At 44.8% G+C, this 20,687-nt stretch overlaps 1 protein-coding gene and 1 long non-coding RNA gene across 4 annotated transcripts; one reads left to right on the forward strand and one right to left on the reverse strand.

Annotated features, from left to right (window-relative positions):
* Positions 1-2,712: 2,712 nt before the first annotated feature.
* Positions 2,713-17,112, reverse strand: LOC310691018 (epididymal sperm-binding protein 1-like). 3 transcript variants are annotated; one of them, XM_083470609.1, is made up of 11 exons: positions 16,979-17,049; positions 15,982-16,096; positions 13,642-13,803; positions 11,929-12,075; positions 10,070-10,234; positions 8,231-8,395; positions 7,174-7,320; positions 5,916-6,119; positions 5,469-5,624; positions 5,197-5,258; positions 2,713-3,351 (listed from the first exon to the last, which is right to left on the reverse strand). In XM_083470609.1, the coding sequence occupies exons 3-10, from the start codon at positions 13,706-13,708 to the stop codon at positions 5,227-5,229; spliced, it is 1,083 nt and encodes a 360-aa protein (XP_083326735.1). In that variant the 5' UTR covers positions 13,709-13,803; positions 15,982-16,096; positions 16,979-17,049; the 3' UTR covers positions 2,713-3,351; positions 5,197-5,226. The 3 variants fall into 3 exon arrangements, with proteins under 3 accessions (XP_083326735.1, XP_083326733.1, XP_083326734.1); XM_083470607.1 differs by lacking the exon at positions 15,982-16,096 and having other exon boundaries at positions 16,979-17,112; XM_083470608.1 differs by lacking the exons at positions 15,982-16,096; positions 16,979-17,049 and adding an exon at positions 15,953-15,976.
* Positions 17,113-17,230: 118 nt separating this feature from the next.
* LOC310691126 lies at positions 17,231-20,608 on the forward strand. Its single transcript, XR_014518343.1, has 3 exons — positions 17,231-17,670; positions 18,670-18,781; positions 19,759-20,608. It is a non-coding gene; the product is annotated as an uncharacterized lncRNA (long non-coding RNA).
* The last annotated feature ends 79 nt before the right edge of the window (positions 20,609-20,687 follow it).

The following is a 20,687-nucleotide window of genomic DNA, read 5'->3' on the forward strand; positions in this document are numbered from 1 at the left end:
GTTGTGGCCATTTTTCGCCCATTAACCTAAAATAACATTGTCCTGTGTCTTCATTTATTCCAAGTGGTGGGAGGCGGGAATCGCCACGCAATACCTGTATTTTACTACATATCCACCACATATGATAGAAAGTTCCTGAGTCTCCGCATCTCCAACAATTACTGGACACATTTTTATACATTTTCGAAAGTTTCCATGGTGTTAGATACCATCGGTGTTGCATTTTTTGAAAGTTCTCTCTAATCGTGTAACAATTTGTGAATTTCCAATTGATCTTCCATAAGTTTTCCCATTGGGCCATGGTTATTGAATGGCCAAATTCCTGGGACCACCTCACCATTGCCACTGTTACCTCCTCCTCCTTGACTGTCCAGCAATTCACTAGAGTTTCCAGGAGGGAGTTTTTTAATTTTTAATTTTTTAAAAATGATTTCTAAACCTCAGCATTTTTTTTATTTACCAATGCAAATAACTTACAAGAAATGAGAGCAGACAAACAGAGCATTTGTCCCACTGTTGGTTTAAAGAGAAGTTGCACTCATGGTCTCAGTTTGACCACTTGATCAGGTCAATGCCGTGGCCAAAGGTTAGGAAGCAGAATGCTTGGCAAGGTTAGGAAGCAGAATGCTTGGCAAGGGGGCAGTGAGCAAGCAAGATCCAATCAGATTTAACAGATCTGCCTGCCCAGAGCATCTGTTTGCTGCATTTGGGGGATATTTGGAAAGAATGTTCGCTATTCTCACGTGGGTGTTCATCACCTTAATAACTCCAGGATCATGACAGATGAATCCTACTAGCACACTCAGTCAGGACCTAATCAGGACTCAGTCACAGGATCTGTCTTTGGTGCCAGGAATCTACCCTGGAATGTGCAAAGAAATGGCACAGATGTCCTTGAGCATGAAAAGGGATGTGAACAGCCACGCATATACACACATATGGGCCTTTGAGAACAGAAAGGAGTAGCTTTTAAACAGCCTGAGAATCAGCACTTTCTTTTCTTTTCTCCCAAATTAATCACCAAGGCCACAAGGGGATGCACAGATTCCATGTTTGCTGCTTCTGCATATCAGTTATTTATTTATTCATTCATTCATTCATTCATTCATTCATGCAAACTTCACTCATTTCCCATGCAAGCTGTACTGTTCATGGAATCACTAGAACCAGGATTATGCTGTGGAAGTATGAGAACAGTGCAGTAAACCTGATGTAGCTAAACCTGCTCAGTACTTGATAGATTACATGACTGCCTTGAGTTCTGTGGAAGGAAGGTAGAATTAGGGATTGGGGTGGTGGGGTCAATTCACTTTGTTTTTAAAAAGTGATTCTACCTAGTTCACATAATCTGAAATAATACATAAACTGAAACGCAACTATTCTTAAAAATGGGCACTTCTCTGAATTCTGCAAAAGCAGTTCTTCAGCAAAGTAATGTTTCCAAAAACGCATCTACTAAGTTAAATGTGCATAAGCATGTGTATATTAGTGAAAATAGCACAAACAAATGCATTTTATTGAGGAGAATATCAAAACTAGGGGGCAAAAGCTTTGTGAAAAATGTGTATGTTATTTTTTAAAAGAATTGTTCATCTATGCACATCGCAAAAAAGGCATACAAGTCAGACACTAAGAAATAAGAGTTTGATCTCTGCATGAGCTTGGGTACCAGGCTCAGTTTTCAGGTGCTTGTAGCCACTTTGTGCTGTCCCCCCCCCCCCCTTTCAAACAAAGTTTCCAGTTCAGTTCCAACTTCCAAACAGGGTTCTAACATTTGGTGGAGAATGCAGTTATAGATCACACTACCTTGCATACTCTGGGAGCAGAAAAAAATCTCTTTTCCCTCTCTTTAATTGCATCCCCATTAAGGAATTCAACACATAAAGGTTCCAATCCCCCAAACATTTGCTGGAGAATAAGAAACAGTAAGCAGAACCAGCTTTCTGCAAACAGAGGAACAGACATTGTGAGCAAGCACACTGGAGCTGAAGAGGGTAGACTGGGAGTATGCAGGCATATTGTGGGAACTAAAGTGGGACTAGATCAGAAGTAGCCTGTTGTTGTTGTTGTTGTTGACAACAACTCCCATTTTCCCTGACCATCAAGCACACTGGCTCTAGCTGATGAGAATTGTAGACCAACAATATCTGGATGGCACCATGTTGGGTACCCATAGAAAAACACTGACAGGAATGAAGCTCCCGGTGTCAGAGTTTTTCCACTTCATTCATAGCTTCTCTGTCTTGGTGGTTCACAGTTTACAAAGCTACTCTATTGTGAATTTGCAAGGATAGACTTTATTAAGTATTCAGGTGAAATAAACCACTTAGTGTTACAGGAGGACACATTTACAACAACCCGGGTCAATCATCCACCCACAATCATCTGAAAGTTGCACATTTCTTGTGTACATCTGTAACATCACTCACACATCATCTTGTCATCAAAGTGTAAACTATGCAATGGTACACAGAGGTCAATTACATAGGTGCCCAGAACAGAGCAGCCTCATCAGTTCTTGATAATAGTGTTCATTTCATGCTAGCTAGATTACACAGTACACCCTCCCTTTATATAGCAAAATTTAAATATTTCAGATTTGATCCCAAATGAACCCTTTTCCTTCAAACAGTTTATTCCAATTAGCAGAGGCTAGAGAATAGCAGCTATAGGGGAGGAGATGCTGTAGGCAGTACTCCCTTCTTTTTTCTCCCTTGTCTATTCACACCACTCCAGCTTCTAACATTTCACCAAGCCTACCCTATTTACACTCTTCTGCCCAACCATAATAATCCATAGATGATGAATGATAACCCAGATGCGAACCCATATGTTCATTGTTAAGGGAGTGAAATCATGGCCGTACAGAAAATGCACAATTATATTACTGCTTGATTTTAATTACTAATTTTAATTAATATGCTTTTATATGACTTAGTGCTACCATGTGTATAATCCAAAAGACTACAGCTGTCAGACAAGACAAGAATAGATTTTGTTTTTCAGCAACTGAGCACAGAGCTGCTCATCATGTGAGTAAAGGACGGAGGAGGAGTTTGTGTATCAGTGAGGAAATCTAGGATGAAACTGACGACAGTGTTAGATATTCTGGTGGTGCTTCTGAACTGCTGTTCATTGGTGATGAGGGCAAAACATCTTCAGAGACTGGGTCCCTAGCAGAATCCTAGGCCAGGGATGAAGAGCAGCTGCAGTATGTAAGAGACTTTATCCATAGTTGTAGCATAGGTGGAAACAGGATAGGCCCAGATGAAAACTAGCCACTTTCCACTAGTGAAACAGTGTAGTGGGAATCACAGATGTCCAAGATATTGGTTGATTGGTTTTGGTAATCTGGTGGGAAAAGATACATGCTGGTTAGTTACCAACAACACCTAAAGTCAGAGCCAATAGGCATGTAGCAAGTCCAATAAAGCTAGAAAGCAAAGGGTTCATGAGCCAATTTCATGAATACTCCAAAGGGCAGCATTCTCAGGCATAAGGAGCCCTGGGGCATGTCATTTCCAGAGTACCCAGTGTACTCGGGCAACATAGGAAACTGCATTTCACAGAATTATTGGTGCCTGGGGTGTTGCTACTTTAGCCTTGAAGGAGCCAAGGAGAAAAGGTCTTACAGAAAGGTTTCCAGAACTGTCACTTGGTAACCAGAAAACGAAGAGGGTGCAAGTCAGTGTGTCTTGATGCCATGGGGAGGCTGGATGTAGAGGAGTGGTGGGAGGCACTAGCTGGGGAACCCCCAAGGGAAGAAGGTTTGGAGCCAGGGGAGTGGTGGTGGGATGACGATGAGTGGTCAGAGGGAGAAAAGGGAGAAGAATGGGAGGAGGAGATGTTGGAAGCTGAAGAGGTGACAGGATTTATTGAGCAGAAAGAGTCTGTAGCAGACAGCAGGCCAGAAGCAGAAGCTAGAGAGGAGCAGGTCAAAGAGGCAGAGATCAGGCAGGCTGCTTAAGAAGCCAAAGGGTCTCCCCTTCCTGCTGTGACCAGCTCCCCTTCCCCCTGGTCTCCCAGGGCAAAGGAGACACACACACATCAAGAAAGTCTTAAACTGCTTGGGAAGGATCTGGGGAGGCGGGGAGGATTAGACAACTGTGGGAAGACGGGGACCTTCAGTTCTCACAACTGCCTCATTGGGGCAAGATCTACCAGGAAGAGTTGATGTGCTCACTAGACCTGGCCTCCTGAGCTGTTTGTTTCTTGGAATAAAGAGTTAAGTTCACTGATGCTGTGTATGTTTATTACTGACCTGCTCCTGGCACTTGATGAGAGAGGCATTCTGACTCTTTTGTGTGCTTATTTATGTGATTGGAAGCATGGCCAGGTCCAAATTTCAAAATTAGGAAAATAAACCAAGCTGTTATCTATATGTGGCTTGGGGAGGTAGGAATCACCTTGAGCTGCTAAGCCTAATTCTAAGTGAAGGGAAAGGAAGTTTGCTCATCACCAGTTTTTCCCCAAATTAACTCTTGATCATTCATTGTCTACTGAAGTGCTAAGCAGTATTGCATGTTAAAAGAGACAGGGCCCAAAGCAAGGGTGGAGAACCTCAGAACACTCTCGATTTACCGTATTTTTTGCTCTATATTCTCACTTTTTCCCTCCTAAAAAGTAAGGGGAAATGTGTGTGCGTCTTATGGAGCGAATGCAGGCTGCGCAGCTATCCCAGAAGCCAGAACAGCAAGAGGGATTGCTGCTTTCACTGCGCAGCGATCCCTCTTGCTGTTCTGGCTTCTGAGATTCAGATTTTTTTTTCCTTGTTTTCCTCCTCCAAAAACTAGGTGCGTCTTGTGGTCTGGTGTGTCTTATACAGCGAAAAATACGGTAGCTCTCAGGACTCTCTCCAGGCCTCACACTCTTTGTGAGACACAGCCCTCACCAGCCCTGCTTTGCACCTTCCTTGGATGTTTTTGCTGGGCTCCAGTGTATCATCAGACTCTGATAATGCTTCTTGGTTGATGGGAAGGAGGATAGAGAAGGGTGTGAGAGCGTGAAGGAGCCAGCCTACTGTACAGAGGTAAAATTTGCATTTATTGCTGAACCCACAGCTGCTCCTGGCCCCGCCCACCACTGTCATGTGGTCTATGGAATGTTGCCCAGAAGGGAATGTGTCCCTCAAGCTGAAAAAATGTTCCCAGATTGAGAGACAAATAAAAATGACATGGAAACATGAAACACATTTACCTTACTGATAGTTGCCGGTCTCGCTTGTCTTTATGGCTGATAATCTTCTTGTTTTTTCAAATCTGTTGAACATAAGGTAAAGTTTTGTTGGGGGGGATTTAAGCTGTAAAAGGAAACCAGGACTTCAGGGGAACCTAAATATAGATACAAAACTGCACTGCACAGAATGGAAAACTGAAAGCTTTCTAATCTGTGACGCTTCCACTGTTGCTCTTGCTGCCCATGCCCACTATAAAGTACTTTATGAAGCACCAAGAAGGATTCATTCCTACCTGAAGGTTCGCAGTATTTCCACTGGCGATCTATATTATAGTTGCTGGTGAGAGAGCACCAGTACTTCCAGTTTACTGTCCCAACTGATGTACAGCTTGTGTAAGACTTGCCATTGTAGGTGAAAGGAAAGACACAGCTCTTCGTAGATTCTCCATCTTGTCCCGTGAGCGTTGGGAGTGGAATGTGAGAGAAAATCATGAGATGAGCACCTCTAGCAAAGGAATAAGGAGGCTAGGAAGCTATCTTAATAATACTTCTGATTATTTAGAAGTTATTTGCTCCCAGATAACTGTGCATTGAATTGCAGCCTACAGCATATTACTTCAACACATTAGGATCAAAATCCGCTTGGCGGCATGGGCTTCCAAGTAAACATGCATAAGATCAGGCTGCATGTCTGAAACCAACTTTCTCCTACACCCCCACCTGGGCAGCTTTCTGCTAACCTGGTAATAAAACTTCCCCACTTCTCAAATTTGTGTCAGCACAGAAGCTCCATAGCTTTTGCTCATCGTAGTTTGGAGTAGTGGAACACCAGTATCCCCCATTCTTCTCGCCGTCGTCATCCTCATTGGTGCAGGCATCAAATGTCTGGTTGTTGAAGGTGAAAGGGAACCAGCAGGGCTGGCCATTGGAGTTCCCTCCATACTCTGCAGACAGGGGGGACACAAAAAATAACATGCCGTAGAGTTTTGTCGTGTTGTCAAAGAGAACTGTATCAAGGATATGGGCAATGCCTCTGCATTCAAGGACTAGATAAAGACAGACACTTAATGAATTAGGCCAAGGCCCACCTCCTCCAACACCCTGTTTTCACAGTGGCCAGCAAGATGCCTATGGGAAGCCCATACAGGAACCTCCCCACTTCCGATTCACAGCAGCTACTAAACACAGGCATTGGAGGTGGAACACTGCCATTGTAGCTGGTAGTCTCTGGGAGCCTTATTCTCCATAATTTGTCTAACCCCCTTTTTAAAGCCAGCCACGTTGGTGGTCATCGCTACATTTTGTGGGATTGCAATTATATCCAATTAAAACTCAGTTAAAATCCTGTGATCTGCAGAGTCACCATCCAGGAAGGCCACTTTAGGAAGACACCGTACAAGGAGCAGATTAATGCCCATATGGCTCTGGGCAACTGGAAACAACAGGACATGTATTTTTTCACTGCCAATACTATACAGATATACAAGCTAGGTTCACGTTGTCCAGGCATAGGCAAACTTGGCCCTCCAGATGTTTTGGAACTACAACTCCCATCATCCCTAGCTAACAGGACCAGTGGTCAGGGATGATGGGAATTGTAGTCCCAAAATAGCTGGAGGGCCGTGTTTGCCTATGCCTGATCTTGCCTATACTACATAAATTCCCAGGTCGTACAGAACCTTATACCTCCCTGCTACTTCAAGATGAAAACCCAGATATTACATACTCAGTTGCTAGATTCTGCACTGCCATGATGAATATTCATCAAAGGGTGGTTTGCACCACAAACTAGGCCCAAAATGAGCGCTCACAACTTACTGTGGGCGCCCTTTGCAGGATCCTGGGGACCTACCGGCTGCTTGGGCTGGCCTGCCTCTCAGTGCTATTCTTTGGAGGTTCCCGCCAAACCTCAATCATTTAGCACTGCTGGAGGTGGGGCCAGTCGCATAAATAGGAGGCGAAGCCGGCAGCAGCCAGGCAGTCAGCTCAGGACTCTACCTTGGAGGGAACATCCTTTCCAACTGCTGTCTTTGTCATAGTCTGGAGTTGTGGCACACCACAGCTGCCCATCAAAACTTCCTTCTTTGGTGCACGAGGAGTATGACTTGTTTCTATACTTGAAGGGAAAGACGCAGGAGGCAGGTTCTGAAGAGAAACAGAGTGGAGAGGTGAGTCATTAACTGAAGCAACATAAAGAGGGGATTGGCGTGATATTCATATTCCATTGCATTTTGTGTGCATGCTAGCCAGCTGTAAGGGGAATTGGCCAAATTCTGCAGATAGATAGATAGATAGATAGATAGATAGATAGATAGATAGATAGATATAGATGAAATGGATTGAATCCAGGTTATGTCAGTTGTACTCGGGTACCACTGAAATCCACTTAAGTCACGAATTTGTCTCATTGATTGCAGTAGGATTTTATTATAAAATGACACCTTAGATATAATGTGCATTCAGATGTGGGAATTATTGTATTCGTTTTCCTGTTTACAATGTTGGCACTTCTGTCCCTTTCCCAACATTCCTTGTACACTGCATTACCTGTGGAGTTATGGAACGGTGTCTTCCTGAAGGATAGTACTGCATGTTGCACTAGATTTCGTTCACATTGTGTCCCACAACAGTGTGTGCCATCAGACGGGTCATCATCCCTTAATCCTCATGTGTGCTTCTTTTCTCCCAAGGCCAGGAAAGAATTGGATTCAGAAATACAGCCCCAGATTTCATCACATGCGTGGCGGTAGTGTGATACATAAAAACCATGGGGAAAATTATAGCACATAACTCCCATGATTTTCCAGTTTAATTGGGTTGAATAAAGTACTTCCTGAATGCAGCCAATATTGTGAGGACCAACCCTACTTTTAACCTGGCCTGGGACTTCATAGTGAAGGACAAGTATGCAATAATAATAATAATAATAATAAGAATAAGAATAATAATAAGAATAATGGCCAGGTGTTCAGCCCTTATTTGGGAACAGGAAGAGAAACATTTCTGGTCTGTCACCCTGAACAGCCTTTCCCACATACTTCCCTATTTTGCTTACTTGAGGGTTCACAGTATGCCCACGTCGGATTTTCATCGTAGTTGGTGACAAGAGAGCACCAGAGCTTCCCATCGAATCTCCCATCTGTTGTGCAAGCTTTGTACCACTTGCCTTGGAAGACGAAAGGGAACCTGCAGGGCCCTGTAGCTAAATTTGCATCTAGTCCTGGAAGAAGTGGAGAAGAGAGAGAAGGAGGGGCTTCCTTAATAACCCACAATGCTTCTTTGTCCTGCTCAATGCGCTCAGCAATCAGATTCCTATGCCAGATTAAATCATGGAACAACTACCCACATCACCATCCATCTAAAGTTTTAAAAATGCTATCCTATGCACAGTGCTATTTTTCTAGAAGAAGAGGTGCCAGAACTCACCATGTAAGCCTCTCATGTTCTCTTATAATGGCAATGGAGCCCACCTGAGAGGTGCCAGAACTGAGTTCCACCACGTTCCGGCTGAAAAGAAGCCCTGTCTATGCATATCTGCTCAGAGGTAAGTCCCTTTTAGGTCAATCAGACTATAAAACGAGGCTGGGGAACTTCAGGGCTGGGGACTGAGTTCCACCACGTTCCGGCTGAAAAGAAGCCCTGTCTATGCATATCTGCTCAGAGGTAAGTCCCTTTTAGGTCAATCAGACTATAAAACGAGGCTGGGGAACTTCAGGGCTGGGGACTGAATGCACCCCCAGGCCTTTCCCCAGGTCATACTCCCTCCCTAGTCTCACTGCTCACCAGCCCTGCCTTGACCCCTCCTTGAGTGTTTTGGGATAGCTAGAATGTGTCCTTGAACTTTGATAACGCTTCTTGCATGACTGAATGAAGAACAGAGAGGGCTGTGTAAGTGTAAGGTAATATGGACATTCTTTGCTGTGCTCACTTTTCCTTCTGACTCCTCTCATCACTACCATGTGGCCCTGGGAACATTACCTAGAAGGGAATGTGGCCCTCAGATGGAGGTGGAATCCTCAACTCTGGTATAGCAGAAGGAGAGAAAGAATTGCAGGGACTCTGCACCGGGGTGTGGCTATTGGCTCCATCATCCCCCGCCATCGCATCCGCCGCCTGGAGTGCGACCGGCGCAGGACTGATCCACCCTGCAGGGGGGATGTGAGTGCCGCTGCATCGATGCACCGTGGGGTTCGTCACACACACCCCAGGGATGGCATCTGGGGCAAACTGCCCCCACCCTGCAATGCCACTGCTCCGCACTGATAATCTGACTATTGACTGTTGCAAGCCACTCTGAAAGCTTTTACCACACACCCCTCTTCAATCAAGCATGGGGTAAAACATGTTTTAAGTAAATAAAGAAAAATACTCCCAAAACAGTGTGTATAGGATTGCCACTCATGTTCCATTGATTCCAATGGGAGAAAATTAAACATGTGCCTAACCCTCCAACATTTCTCCAATGAAAATAGGGACACCCTAAGGAAAAGCGGGGCATTCCAGGAGCAGATCAAATAAAAAACCAGAATGGCTTCTGTAAATCTAGGACTTTCCCTGGAAAATAGTGACACTTGGAGGGCTGTAATCCACCCACTAAAATAAATGGAAAAACTGCTTAATTTTGGGTGGCTCTGACACCCTTAATTTCACACTTCCATTTTGTAATGTGACTGCCTGGCCAATGCTGATGCTGATGTCAAAGTGAAAGCAAAGCACTGGAAAGGAGAGTTTACAAAGAGCATTTGCAGAGAATGGAATTTACAAGGGAATATTCTCAGTAATGTGTACCCCCAAAAAATCATTCATTGTGCTTAATCTACAACCAGCCATCTTCCAAGCCCTGTGACGCAACCCAACCCTGGCTTCTAATCCAACAGGCCCCCAGTTTACATACTGGTGTCAGCACAGAAGCTCCACTTCTTGTTCTTATCATAGCTTCCTGTTGTAGCACACCAGTAGCGCCCTTTTATTTCGAATTTGTTAGTGCAGGTGTAGTAAGTATGGCCTTTGTAGCTGAAAGGGAAAACACATTCTGCTCCATTCGAGTTGCCTCCATATTCTAGACAAAAGACAAAAGCAGAGTTTGTGCATGTTTATGCCAATAAATCATTAGTAACAGTTTTCTTGCTTCTTTCTTATATTATCCTTTTTTAAAAAAATAGTCACACCCTTTCGCAGGGGCAGGGAACTGGATGTAGCCAACAGCCAGATTCTCACCTGCCCCAAACACTGTGGGCTATTTTGACAGGTAGGCAAGACAAATCAAACCAGGCAGACAAAGGCTTCAGGATCTGTATATGCTGCCCATCAACTGCCCACCACCAAACCCCATTTCCTTTGCCTGCTGGGATTGAAATCCAACCACTCAGGCAAAGACACATAGTGCCTATATAGACACTGCCTCTGGGGGTTGTCACAGATACGTATCATTAACGAGAATTAAACCTATTTACTTCCTGAATGGGGAGGTCAGAGGGTTACTATATGTTACACAAAAGTATAAATGTGTCATTGCCCATATACTGGGGGAGGCACATTGGAGTAGAGTGACTGAGAGCAGAAAAGCAGTGATAGAGTATGTTGACCCCTATCTCCATATTGCCTAGACACACACACATGTTCAAACATGTTTGCATGGGCCGATATGCAGTATCAACACTGCAAGAGGGGAAAACAGCTAATGGTGAGCAATTTGGAGTAGGAAGATGGTTAATCACTCCCTGCAAAGCTGCTCTTCTTAACAATAGGATGAGATTGAGACTGTAATGAACTTTGTTAATCTTTTTGGTCACCTCCAGAGCAAAATATCTTGCAGGAGGGATTCATGTCCACATCAGGAATTCAGGTTTGCATAGTTGAAGTAGCTTAAAGCCACTTTAAAATACGTACGTACATACATACATACATACATACATACATACATACTTTTACAAGTAGTAAAGTGGCAGAGAAATGCCCTAAACAGTCTGGGATAAACAAATGTCTAATGGTAAGACATATACAGTGGTACCTCGGGTTAAGTACTTAATTCGTTTCGGAGGTCCGTACTTACCCTGAAACTGTTCTTAACCTGAAGCACCACTTTAGCTAATGGGGCCTCCTGCTGCCACCGCACCGCCGGAGCACGATTTCTGTTCTCATTCTGAAGCAAAGTTCTTAACCTGAAGCACTATTTCTGGGTTAGCAGAGTCTGTAACCTGAAGTGTATGTAACCTGAAGCGTATGTAACCCGAGGTACCACTGTAAATGTTGTGCAAGCAAATCAGCATGAATGCTTGCTGTTGTATAACCTCCCCACAAACAGATCAGAACAAATGTTCCATCAGAGGAATATTTACAAGAGGGCAAATGGGCAACTGCCCAAAGGAGCTAATTTGAAGAGGGGGCAATGAGCATTACTGGGCATTGTGAGGATTAGAACTCCCTTTAGGATGGTGCAAGAGGACTTTTTGCAAGCTCAGAAAATGGAATAACATCTTTAAGAGGAGGAGGGAGAGGTGGTGGTAGAGTAAGGGGAATCCCTGTCCCACTGGCTTGCTGGTGATGCTTGCTAGCCATAGGATTGCCACCCCCATTGGATTCCACTGCCTGAGGTTGCTGCTTCCGTCTACCTCATGAGCAGGCCAGCCCTGCTAGGACCTTTTTGGATCGATTTCAACTCATAGAACACTTCAGTGTGTAAATAAACATAGCCTGCAGGACGACATATTAACACGCAAATGAATGTTACCAGAAGGACTGTATGCCTCTCACCTCTAAGAGCACATGGCTTCCATCTACGATCCTTGTCATGGTTTTCAGTTGTGGCACACCACAGCTGTTGGTCAGGGTTGCCATCAGTGGTGCACGAAGAGTAGTATCTGCCATTGAAAAGGAAGGGGAGAACACAGCCTGGAGGGGCTGGAAGGGAGACAAAGGAAAAGGAAAAATAAGGAAAGTTGCACCACACTCAGCAGAAACTGTGTGAAAAGAAAAATACAGAAGAGATGGCCATCTATCATGGATGTTCCTTGGGTGTCCAGGAGCTAGGTTTGATTCAGTTCGCATTTAAAGGCAAATCTACCAAATGCGCACTTTTCAAAACAATGTGCCTTCAAAATTCTCACGTCTCCAAATTTTGCAGTGGAATTCTCTAACTGAATAATGTGTACAAAAATGCATGGTGCACTATGGACCCTTTTAGGGCCTGGCATGCACACTGCAGGGGAGCATTCAACAGCAGCATACTTTACTAATTTGGTTAATTTGGTTAAACTACTTGTTATATATAACCTTTCTTCCACTTGTGTCTCATACGTTTCATTTGGGTGTGGGAGCAAAAAAAAAGCACCCCAGTGGCAAAAAAAATCAATCAGCTTTGCCAGAATTTATTTTGACCCAGGTGCTTCTGTTTTGCTTTGCTTTGGTTTCAGTATTAAAAAATGTCAGTGATGAAATGGCTAAAATCTAGGAACATTGTTTGCTACCGTGCAGGTTTCAATAAATAAGGAGAACCCCCTTTTCTTGGAAGAAGGAAATATCACTTTTATTTAATATGGGGCTCCTTTGTAAAATACTGGGTGGAACATGATAACCTGAGTTACAGAGAGCTTTATTTGATGTAATGGATCAAATTAATATGTGGAATTGGGGGGGAACGGAGACATGGTGTCTTATTTGGATGGCAAATTACTTATTTCCTCAGCATGCCCGATTATGATAACATTACTAGTTATGTAATTACCGGTAATCTGTCATTTTTCAATATGTCAATTTGTGTGTTTTAATATTCAATGCAAAAATAAAAGATTAACTATTAAAGCTAAAATCAACTGCAAGGGATTTGTTGAAAGTAGGACTCCATGATATTAAATAAAAGAATTCCTTCCAGTAGCACCTTAGAGACCAACTAAGTTTGTTATTGGTATGAGCTTTCATGTGCATGCACATTTCTTCAGATCTGTAACTAGATCCATGATATTAGGCACTTTTGATGTACACTTTTTGGCGCCAGCTTTTTTTAAAAAAAATGCTTAAGCAAGTCTGCCCATACAGGTAATCCCATTTGATATGATGTAATATAGACCATATTTTTCTGTGTATAAGACTATACATTTTCCTACATTCTTGAAGTTTAAAAGAAGGTGTTGTCTTATACATGGATAGTGCATAGTGCATTTTCTTAATTTTGAGTCCCCAAAAATAGGTGGCTTCTTATACACAGGGGCATGTTATACACGGAAAACTATGGTAATATGTGTTTCATAATGCATATTTTTTAAAACTCTTGGCTTTATGGGGGGAATAGGGTGGCTTATTTTCAGGATTTATTTTATCAATAATATTAATGCATATTTTATGTAAACCACTTAGAGGCTTTCATGATTAAGTGGTATAAATCTCATTAAATAAATAAGAAAGTAAAATGACACACACACCAACCCAGCAGAAAGGGGCCAGAGAATTGACAGGTGGAATGGTTCTTACCTTCAGATGCCATAAGTAGTGGCAGGAGAGCCCAGGTGCATGTGAGGAAAGCTATGACAGGAGCCATCTCTACTCTCAGTCAGGGAATCTGACAGGCGTGAAGAAACCACATCATGCTCATTCTTTATATAGGCCCTGCCCGGCCACATCTTCCTCCCACAACTACAACAGAAGGAGATGTTCAAAACCCTGCTATGTTAAACCTGACCTTTTCAAACAGCATTAGACCGCTCCCATTTTTGCTTCACTTCTGCACGAGCTGATACAGTACAGGACAAAGCTTTTGCTTGGGATTGCCAAATGGCTAAAGGGAAGAAAATTGCCATTGCCTGCTCCTATCTCTTTAACAGAGGCTACACAGACTGAAACTAACAAGTGAAGTTTTCATCCCTGAGAGCTAAACACAATGACCTGGAAATTGCGGCTGATCTAGCCAGCATATCAGTTACATTTCACATACTTAGACCAACGGTGATACATGTCCAACAACATAGTCCTTTAAATAAGTTGGGTGCTTGGAAACTCTGCCAGACCACCGGGGACTGGTAGCCAAGTCTGGGGGGGCCACCCAATTCTTGCTGAGGCTGTGGTGCGACCCTAGGTGGCATTGAAACCAAGTCCCCTGGATCCGCTGCTGTAGGTGGAGCCTCCGCAAGTGGAGTGGTCTGAGTCTGTGGTAAGTCTGGCAGACCCTCTGAAGTGGCTTGGTTCGGCTCCACGCTGGCAGTTTGCGAGAGAAGTGGAGCTTCACCATCTGTAAGTGACTCTTCCGGAGCCACGAGCGCAGTTGGGGGCACCACGGTAGTGTCCAAGTCCCCAACCCTGCGCCTAAGCTGGTCTATGTGCAAGCGCCACAAGCGTCCGTCTTCGAGTGCCACCTGGTACGAGCAAGGTCCAGTGACTCCCACTACTGTGGCTGGCACCCAAGGAATGTCCCCCACATAGTTCCGGGCAAAGACCTGGTTTCCTGGAACAAATGACCGTGGCGCGTTGGCACAGCCTGGGGGTTCGGCCACGGCAAAGTCCGGGTGCAGCCGGTTGAGCAGTGACCTGAGGCGGCGGCCCATAAGCAGTTCGGCAGGACTCCGCCCTGTCGCCGCTCCGCCCTGTGGCCGCAGGAGGGGTGATGTGTTGCACAAACAAGTATTCGGTGACCCGCTCGTGCCAGTCTCCCCGGTCCAGGCGCGCCAGTGCCTGTTTTGCCGAGCACACCATTCTCTCCGCTTGTCCATTGCTGGATGGATGAAATGGTGCCGTTAGGGCATGGCGGATGCCCAGTCCCAAAAGATACCGCTCAAAAGTGCCTGACGTGAACTGTGGTCCATTGTCAGAGACAAGGACATCAGGACACCCATGCGTCGCAAAGAGGCCTCGCAGCACCCAGATGACGGCCTCGGTAGTGGTGGAGGGCATCAGGGCTACCTCCAGCCATTTGGAATAGGCGTCCACCACTACCATAAAGGTCCAGCCGTGAAAGGGGCCAGCCAGATCGATGTGCACCCTCGACCAGGGTGTCTTGGGCGTCTCCCAGGTGTGTCCCTTAGCTGCCGGTGGTGCAGGCCTTGATTCTTGGCACGCTTGACAGGCGGACACACAGGCAGTGATGGCATCATCCATGTTAGGCCGCCAGACATAACACCGAGCCAACGCCTTCATTTTGACGATTCCCGGGTGGCCAACGTGCAGAGCCTCCAGGACACGTTGACGGAGTCTTTGGGGAATCACACACGGTCTCCCCACAGCAGACAGCCGCGATGAGCCGAGAGTTCATGTTGTCTGGTTGCGAACGGTTGGAACTCCGATGCAAAAGGCCCTTGTGGCCACCCCCTCCACACCCAGTTGAGCACACGGCTGATGGTGCAATCCTGGGCAGATGCAGAGGCCACAGTGGCAGCCGATACAGGCGCTGCCGAAAGATCCTCAATCAGGAGGAGCAATGAAGCAGGAGCCGGGTCTTCCACAAACGCTGGAAGAGGGCAACGGCTGAGGGCGTCGGCATGGCCCATTGATTTCCCCGGGCGATGGACAAGCCGGTAGTGGTAGGCAGCCAGAAAAACAGTCCATCGCAGCATGCGTGGCGAGAGGACTGGTGGAGCTGGACGATCACCAGCAAGGAGGCCCAGGAGCGGCTTGTGGTCAGTGATGAGGTCAAAAGTCCTGCTGTAGAGGTATTCATGGAACCTCTTCACTCTTGCTTTGCCTTCCCTCCCAGTGCTTCCATCCCCACTCAGTTCCCAAGGACCTCCACCACCATCCAGGCCATGTGACACACACAACTCTGTCCTCTTAACACTTCACAACTGCTCATCACCTCACTCTGCCACCTGCTTCAGGTAATACCATGCGCTGGAGAACTGGTGTCTGACTGGTGCTTGTTTTGTCTGGCCACGGAAATAAACTCTTCAAGTTCCTGTTATCTCTTCATTGCCCTTTCCAAAGCAATCTGCCAAATCTACTGTGAGAGTCCCAAAACAGAGAATTTATTCCTCTGCCCCCCACAAGCTCACTCAAGGTTAATAATGATGGTTGCAAAGAGCAACAGTGTACTATAAAAGTCCTTAATTATTATGAAATAATATGTATATACTGGTCACTTAGTCCAAGGTTTTGTTATTAATTTTCCATTACCATGATTGACATCAATTGAAGCATTCCTCTGGGACAGCCTTTTTGTTGTTATTGTGACAATTGCAGGGGGCAAAATGGATTAATCCCTCTCTCCCAACATGCTGTGGTTCTGATTCTAATTTTTTGAAGGGGGAGTGGCTGTGCCTGCTATTTACCATTCAGAAGACAAGCCACAAATCCAAAAATGACACATATAAATAATACATATGTTACTTAGTCCCAAATCTCCTTTAATTCAGTGGGATTTGGGGTGACCTTGAAGCTCATTTGGGCCAGTCCCTATCTCTCAGACTACCTACCTACCTCACAGGGTTGTTGTGAGGATAAAGAAGGGAGAACCAAGTACTCTACCCTGAGATCCTGGGGGGGAAATAGAATATAAATATAACAATACTCACCCCCATCATTCTGCCCAGACACTGAAATCCATCTCCGAGGGCCTTCTGGCGGTTCCCTCACTGTGAGAGGTGAGGTTACAGGGAACCAGGCAGAGGGCCTTCTCGGTGGTGGCACCCGCCCTGTGGAATGCCCTCCCATCAGATGTCAAGGAAATAAACAACTATCTGACTTTTAGAAGACATCTGAAGGCAGCCCTGTTTAGGGAAGTTTTTAATGTTTGATGTTTGATTCTGTTTTCAATCTGTTGGGAGCTGCCCAGAGTTATTATTATTACTTAAAGACATTCTGAAGCAGCGCCTTTCTTACTCACTTTCCCCCCGATTCTTACACCTCTCAGCAAGTTCACCATGTTTTCCATCTGAATTTTCTAACTGTTCAACTGGCCCCAAGAACCCCACTGTCCAATCAGACCTTGCTGTTACACAAACCAATCACACATTAGAGCAAAGCAACCAATCATATAGAAGTTCCATTGTTTGTCCAACCAATGGGAATGGTGTGTTATACAATCATGCATTAGAACAAAACCACCAATCGTATAGAAGTTTCATTGTTTGTCCAGCCTATGGGAATGGTATGTTTTATTGGGTGCTATATCCAGACCCTAAAGAACACCCAGGGCCAGCCCTACCAGTAGTGAGGTGCCTGCCTCGGGCAGCTGATTTTAAGGTTTATGAAAGGGCAACAAATTGTTACCTATTTAATTTTATTACTGTTGTATTTTTGCAACCAGAGACAGGGAGAGAGGTTTGTAGGATATTTCTGCCTCAAATTAAAAATAACTCACTAAGGTACAGTGGGACTGGAGAGCAAATGGGAGGTTTTCCTAACTGTTCTCCAAACTGCTAAGATACCTGCTCTATCTCGCTTTTTGGGAGTCAGTGCATACATAGGAGGGAAGAGTTAAATTCTCAGAAGGAACGTGGCCTAACTACCTACGAAGAAGCTCTTGAAGCAGGGTTTATCACTGCTGTCAAACAGAACAAAAGCCACGCTTAGAAGGTAATCGACCGGTAACTTTTGTAGATAATTCTATGGAAGATAGGGTGTCTTTGTTCACTAATGCAGAAAAAGTTGTGATAACAAGACTTATGCAGGTGACCCAAAACAAGCAGTGATAATTTCATGAGTGAGAGGAGCAGGAGGACCTGGCTCACTCGCCCCATCCCTCCTATTGTGACTCACACCACCCTCCCCACACCACTGTCCATGTGTAAGAGGTTGTATCTGGAGTCCGAATGTATATAGGCTCATCCCAAGAGTTGGAACTCTGAAAACTTAAGGTTCCACCTCATGGGGCCAGACTATGTGTGTCTGACAGGCTGCCCCACTGCACTCAACCAATGGATGGTATGGGGAGTGGCTGGTACAGGGCCTGGGTGAGGGTTAAGGTGTGGTGCCCTCACTATGGAAATTTGGCAGCCCAACTCTTTATTGGTTTTTTAGAAGATCAGTAAAGACCATAATGTACCAGTGTGCATTTGGGGACCCTATTATAAACCAAACCACTGGTGAAACCCAGAGGTCTGTGACTGGATCTCTCACACCATCCAAAACTCTAAATAGGGAAAGTTCTATTAATCCTTTCCACCAAAACCATTATACCAGTCTGAATCCACCCTGCCACAACCTGCTATTTACAGTGCAGGATAAAATGTATTAGAACCATTAGAAAAGCACCCTACCCCAGGGACTGCATACTAGGTAATTTCGATTTAAAATTCAAAGTGGATTAATTTCTCCCTCGTGCATATTTGAGGCATGGTAAGATTCCTACAAAAGAGGCTCTTTCCCAACTTTTTGTGGAAATGGGCCTTCTTCCCTAATGCCCCCTCCCGCAGATCACATAATTATGTAACTAGTTCTCTTTCATAACTGAACTTTGAATTGCTGTGCCAGGTGATAACTGAATGTTTACCAGGATGTGGTAAATGCCAAAAGTGATGGGATCTGGCACTGGCCAGTTCTTGGAGGATTTTCAATTTTTCATCATTCTCCAAGGATCTGTCAACTGGTGTAATGGGAATATAAGAGTCCGGTTATGCAAGTTGTGAAGAAATGGTTCCATGTCAGAAAAACCCTAAGCGTGTCTGCTCAGAAGTAGTAGAGAAAGGTGAGAAAGTGTGTATCTTTCTATAATATCAGAACACAGGAACATGCGCTGAAGCTGAATGTTGGAAGAGTCAGGACACAAAAAAATGAAGTATTCATTCACATAGCATATAATCAAATAATGTGATTCACTCGCATGAGATATAGTGATGGCCAGCAACTTGAATGGATTTGTAAGATAGCCTTATCCTTCATGAATTTGTCTAACTCTCAGTAGCTACTAGGCATGATGGCAATGTTCTGCCTCCACTATCAGAGGCAGTAAGCTGCTGAAAACCAGGTGCTATTATTTTAAAGAATGAAATCAAGGAAGCATTTGAAATGTTGTAATAGTGGGTGACTTCTACTACCTTCATATAGACTGGCCAGTGGCATAGCATTGATTGCTAGCAGTTGGGGCACGCGCACCTGCCAGGCAGAGTGTGCCAGCCGAGCCCACAACGCCAAGGCTGCCAGAGCAACCCCACCCCCACTAGAGCAAAGTGGGGCTGTGATGAGCTGCCTGCCCTCCCGTGCAGGGGGAGCCCAGCCAGTTAATGCGGCCCTTGGCAGGCAGGAAGAAGCACTGAGCTGTTCTGCACTGGGGTGCCTACATGGGGGGCACCTGGTTCATGCCCCCTCAAAAATTGTGTGCCAGGGACCGTGGCCTCTCTGGCATCCCCCACACTACACCCCTGAGACTGGCTACATATGTGTTCCTATCAAGACAAACAGAAGTGGTTAAGGGGAGCTGCCTTTCCTACTCTGTCTACAGTTATGCCTATACACTGGCTGTTGGATTATGACATCATAACATGTCACACTGTGCTTATACCCACCGATTCCTGATTGGCTGACTCCAATCATTTATGAGGTCACAGAAGGTGTGTTAAATAGCTCCTTAGGAAATTCATTGTTGGTGGAGATGCAAGGTTACATTTAACCCAGAACTGATGCCGGGCTGGTGATGGTAACTTTTTTTCCACGCTATCTCCCCAGTTCTTGTACCCCTGAATATCTTTCAACCTCACTTCCGAAGAAGCAGCTGAATTCACAATCCCAGTGGTCTCCCACCGAATGGAAAATTTGGTAGCATTGCTCCTAAAGCTTCCCAATACTTGGAGAAAAGGTAATTTTGCATAGGAATTCAAATAAGCTGAATTCCTCAAGTGTTTCTATCTTAAGTGTGCTTCACATCATCAACTTAGAAAGCTACTTCTGTTCCTTCGTAGCAATCACTACTGATAACAAAGGAGAGTGTCAGCTGTTCCTTTGCACTGAGCAAATGCACGTGTAATAGGTGCCACATTGAAAAGGATATTCTAGCCAACTATTTCCAGTCCAGTATTCAGAAGTAGTTCATCTCTAAGCCAGCAATGGTTTAATACCAAACAATAATAGATTCCCATGCCAACTCCTTTATCAGAATTATGAATCTAAAGTCCATAACTGATTGTGGTGGTCCTTAAGTAAGGAGCATGCATGTGAGAACTCAATCCTTTGTCTCTGCTTTATACAGGGTAAGTGCAAGGCAGCAATGATGGGTGGGTCAGGATGAGCAGATCTAATGACAGGTGTCTGGTTGATATGCAGTAGATCAGCAAGGATATGTGGCTCTCAGAGTTGTTTTAACAATAGGGACAATGAAATGGCTCCTCACCTTGCTCCTTCGACTATTGAAATGAAGAATGCTGGGAAAGCAGATTTTGAGTGAAAAGACTGAGCCCAGCTCAGTTCTGAGCAGTAGCTCAGAAGCACCATGCTCTTTAATTCTAAGTAAGTGTATGACTTTTGCATCTGACTCCAGTTGGTGGATCACTAATTTTTAGTAGAATATGCAAGCTTCAAGCCTGCTTTCTTCTGCACTAGAGTTGTTGCACACCACAGCTGCTAAGAAACACCTTGGACAGGAAGATTTTCAGAAAGAT

The sequence above is a fragment of the Podarcis liolepis genome (genome assembly GCF_965112155.1).
Source record: "Podarcis liolepis genome assembly, chromosome: 13".
Classification (NCBI taxonomy): Eukaryota; Metazoa; Chordata; class Lepidosauria; order Squamata; family Lacertidae; genus Podarcis; species Podarcis liolepis.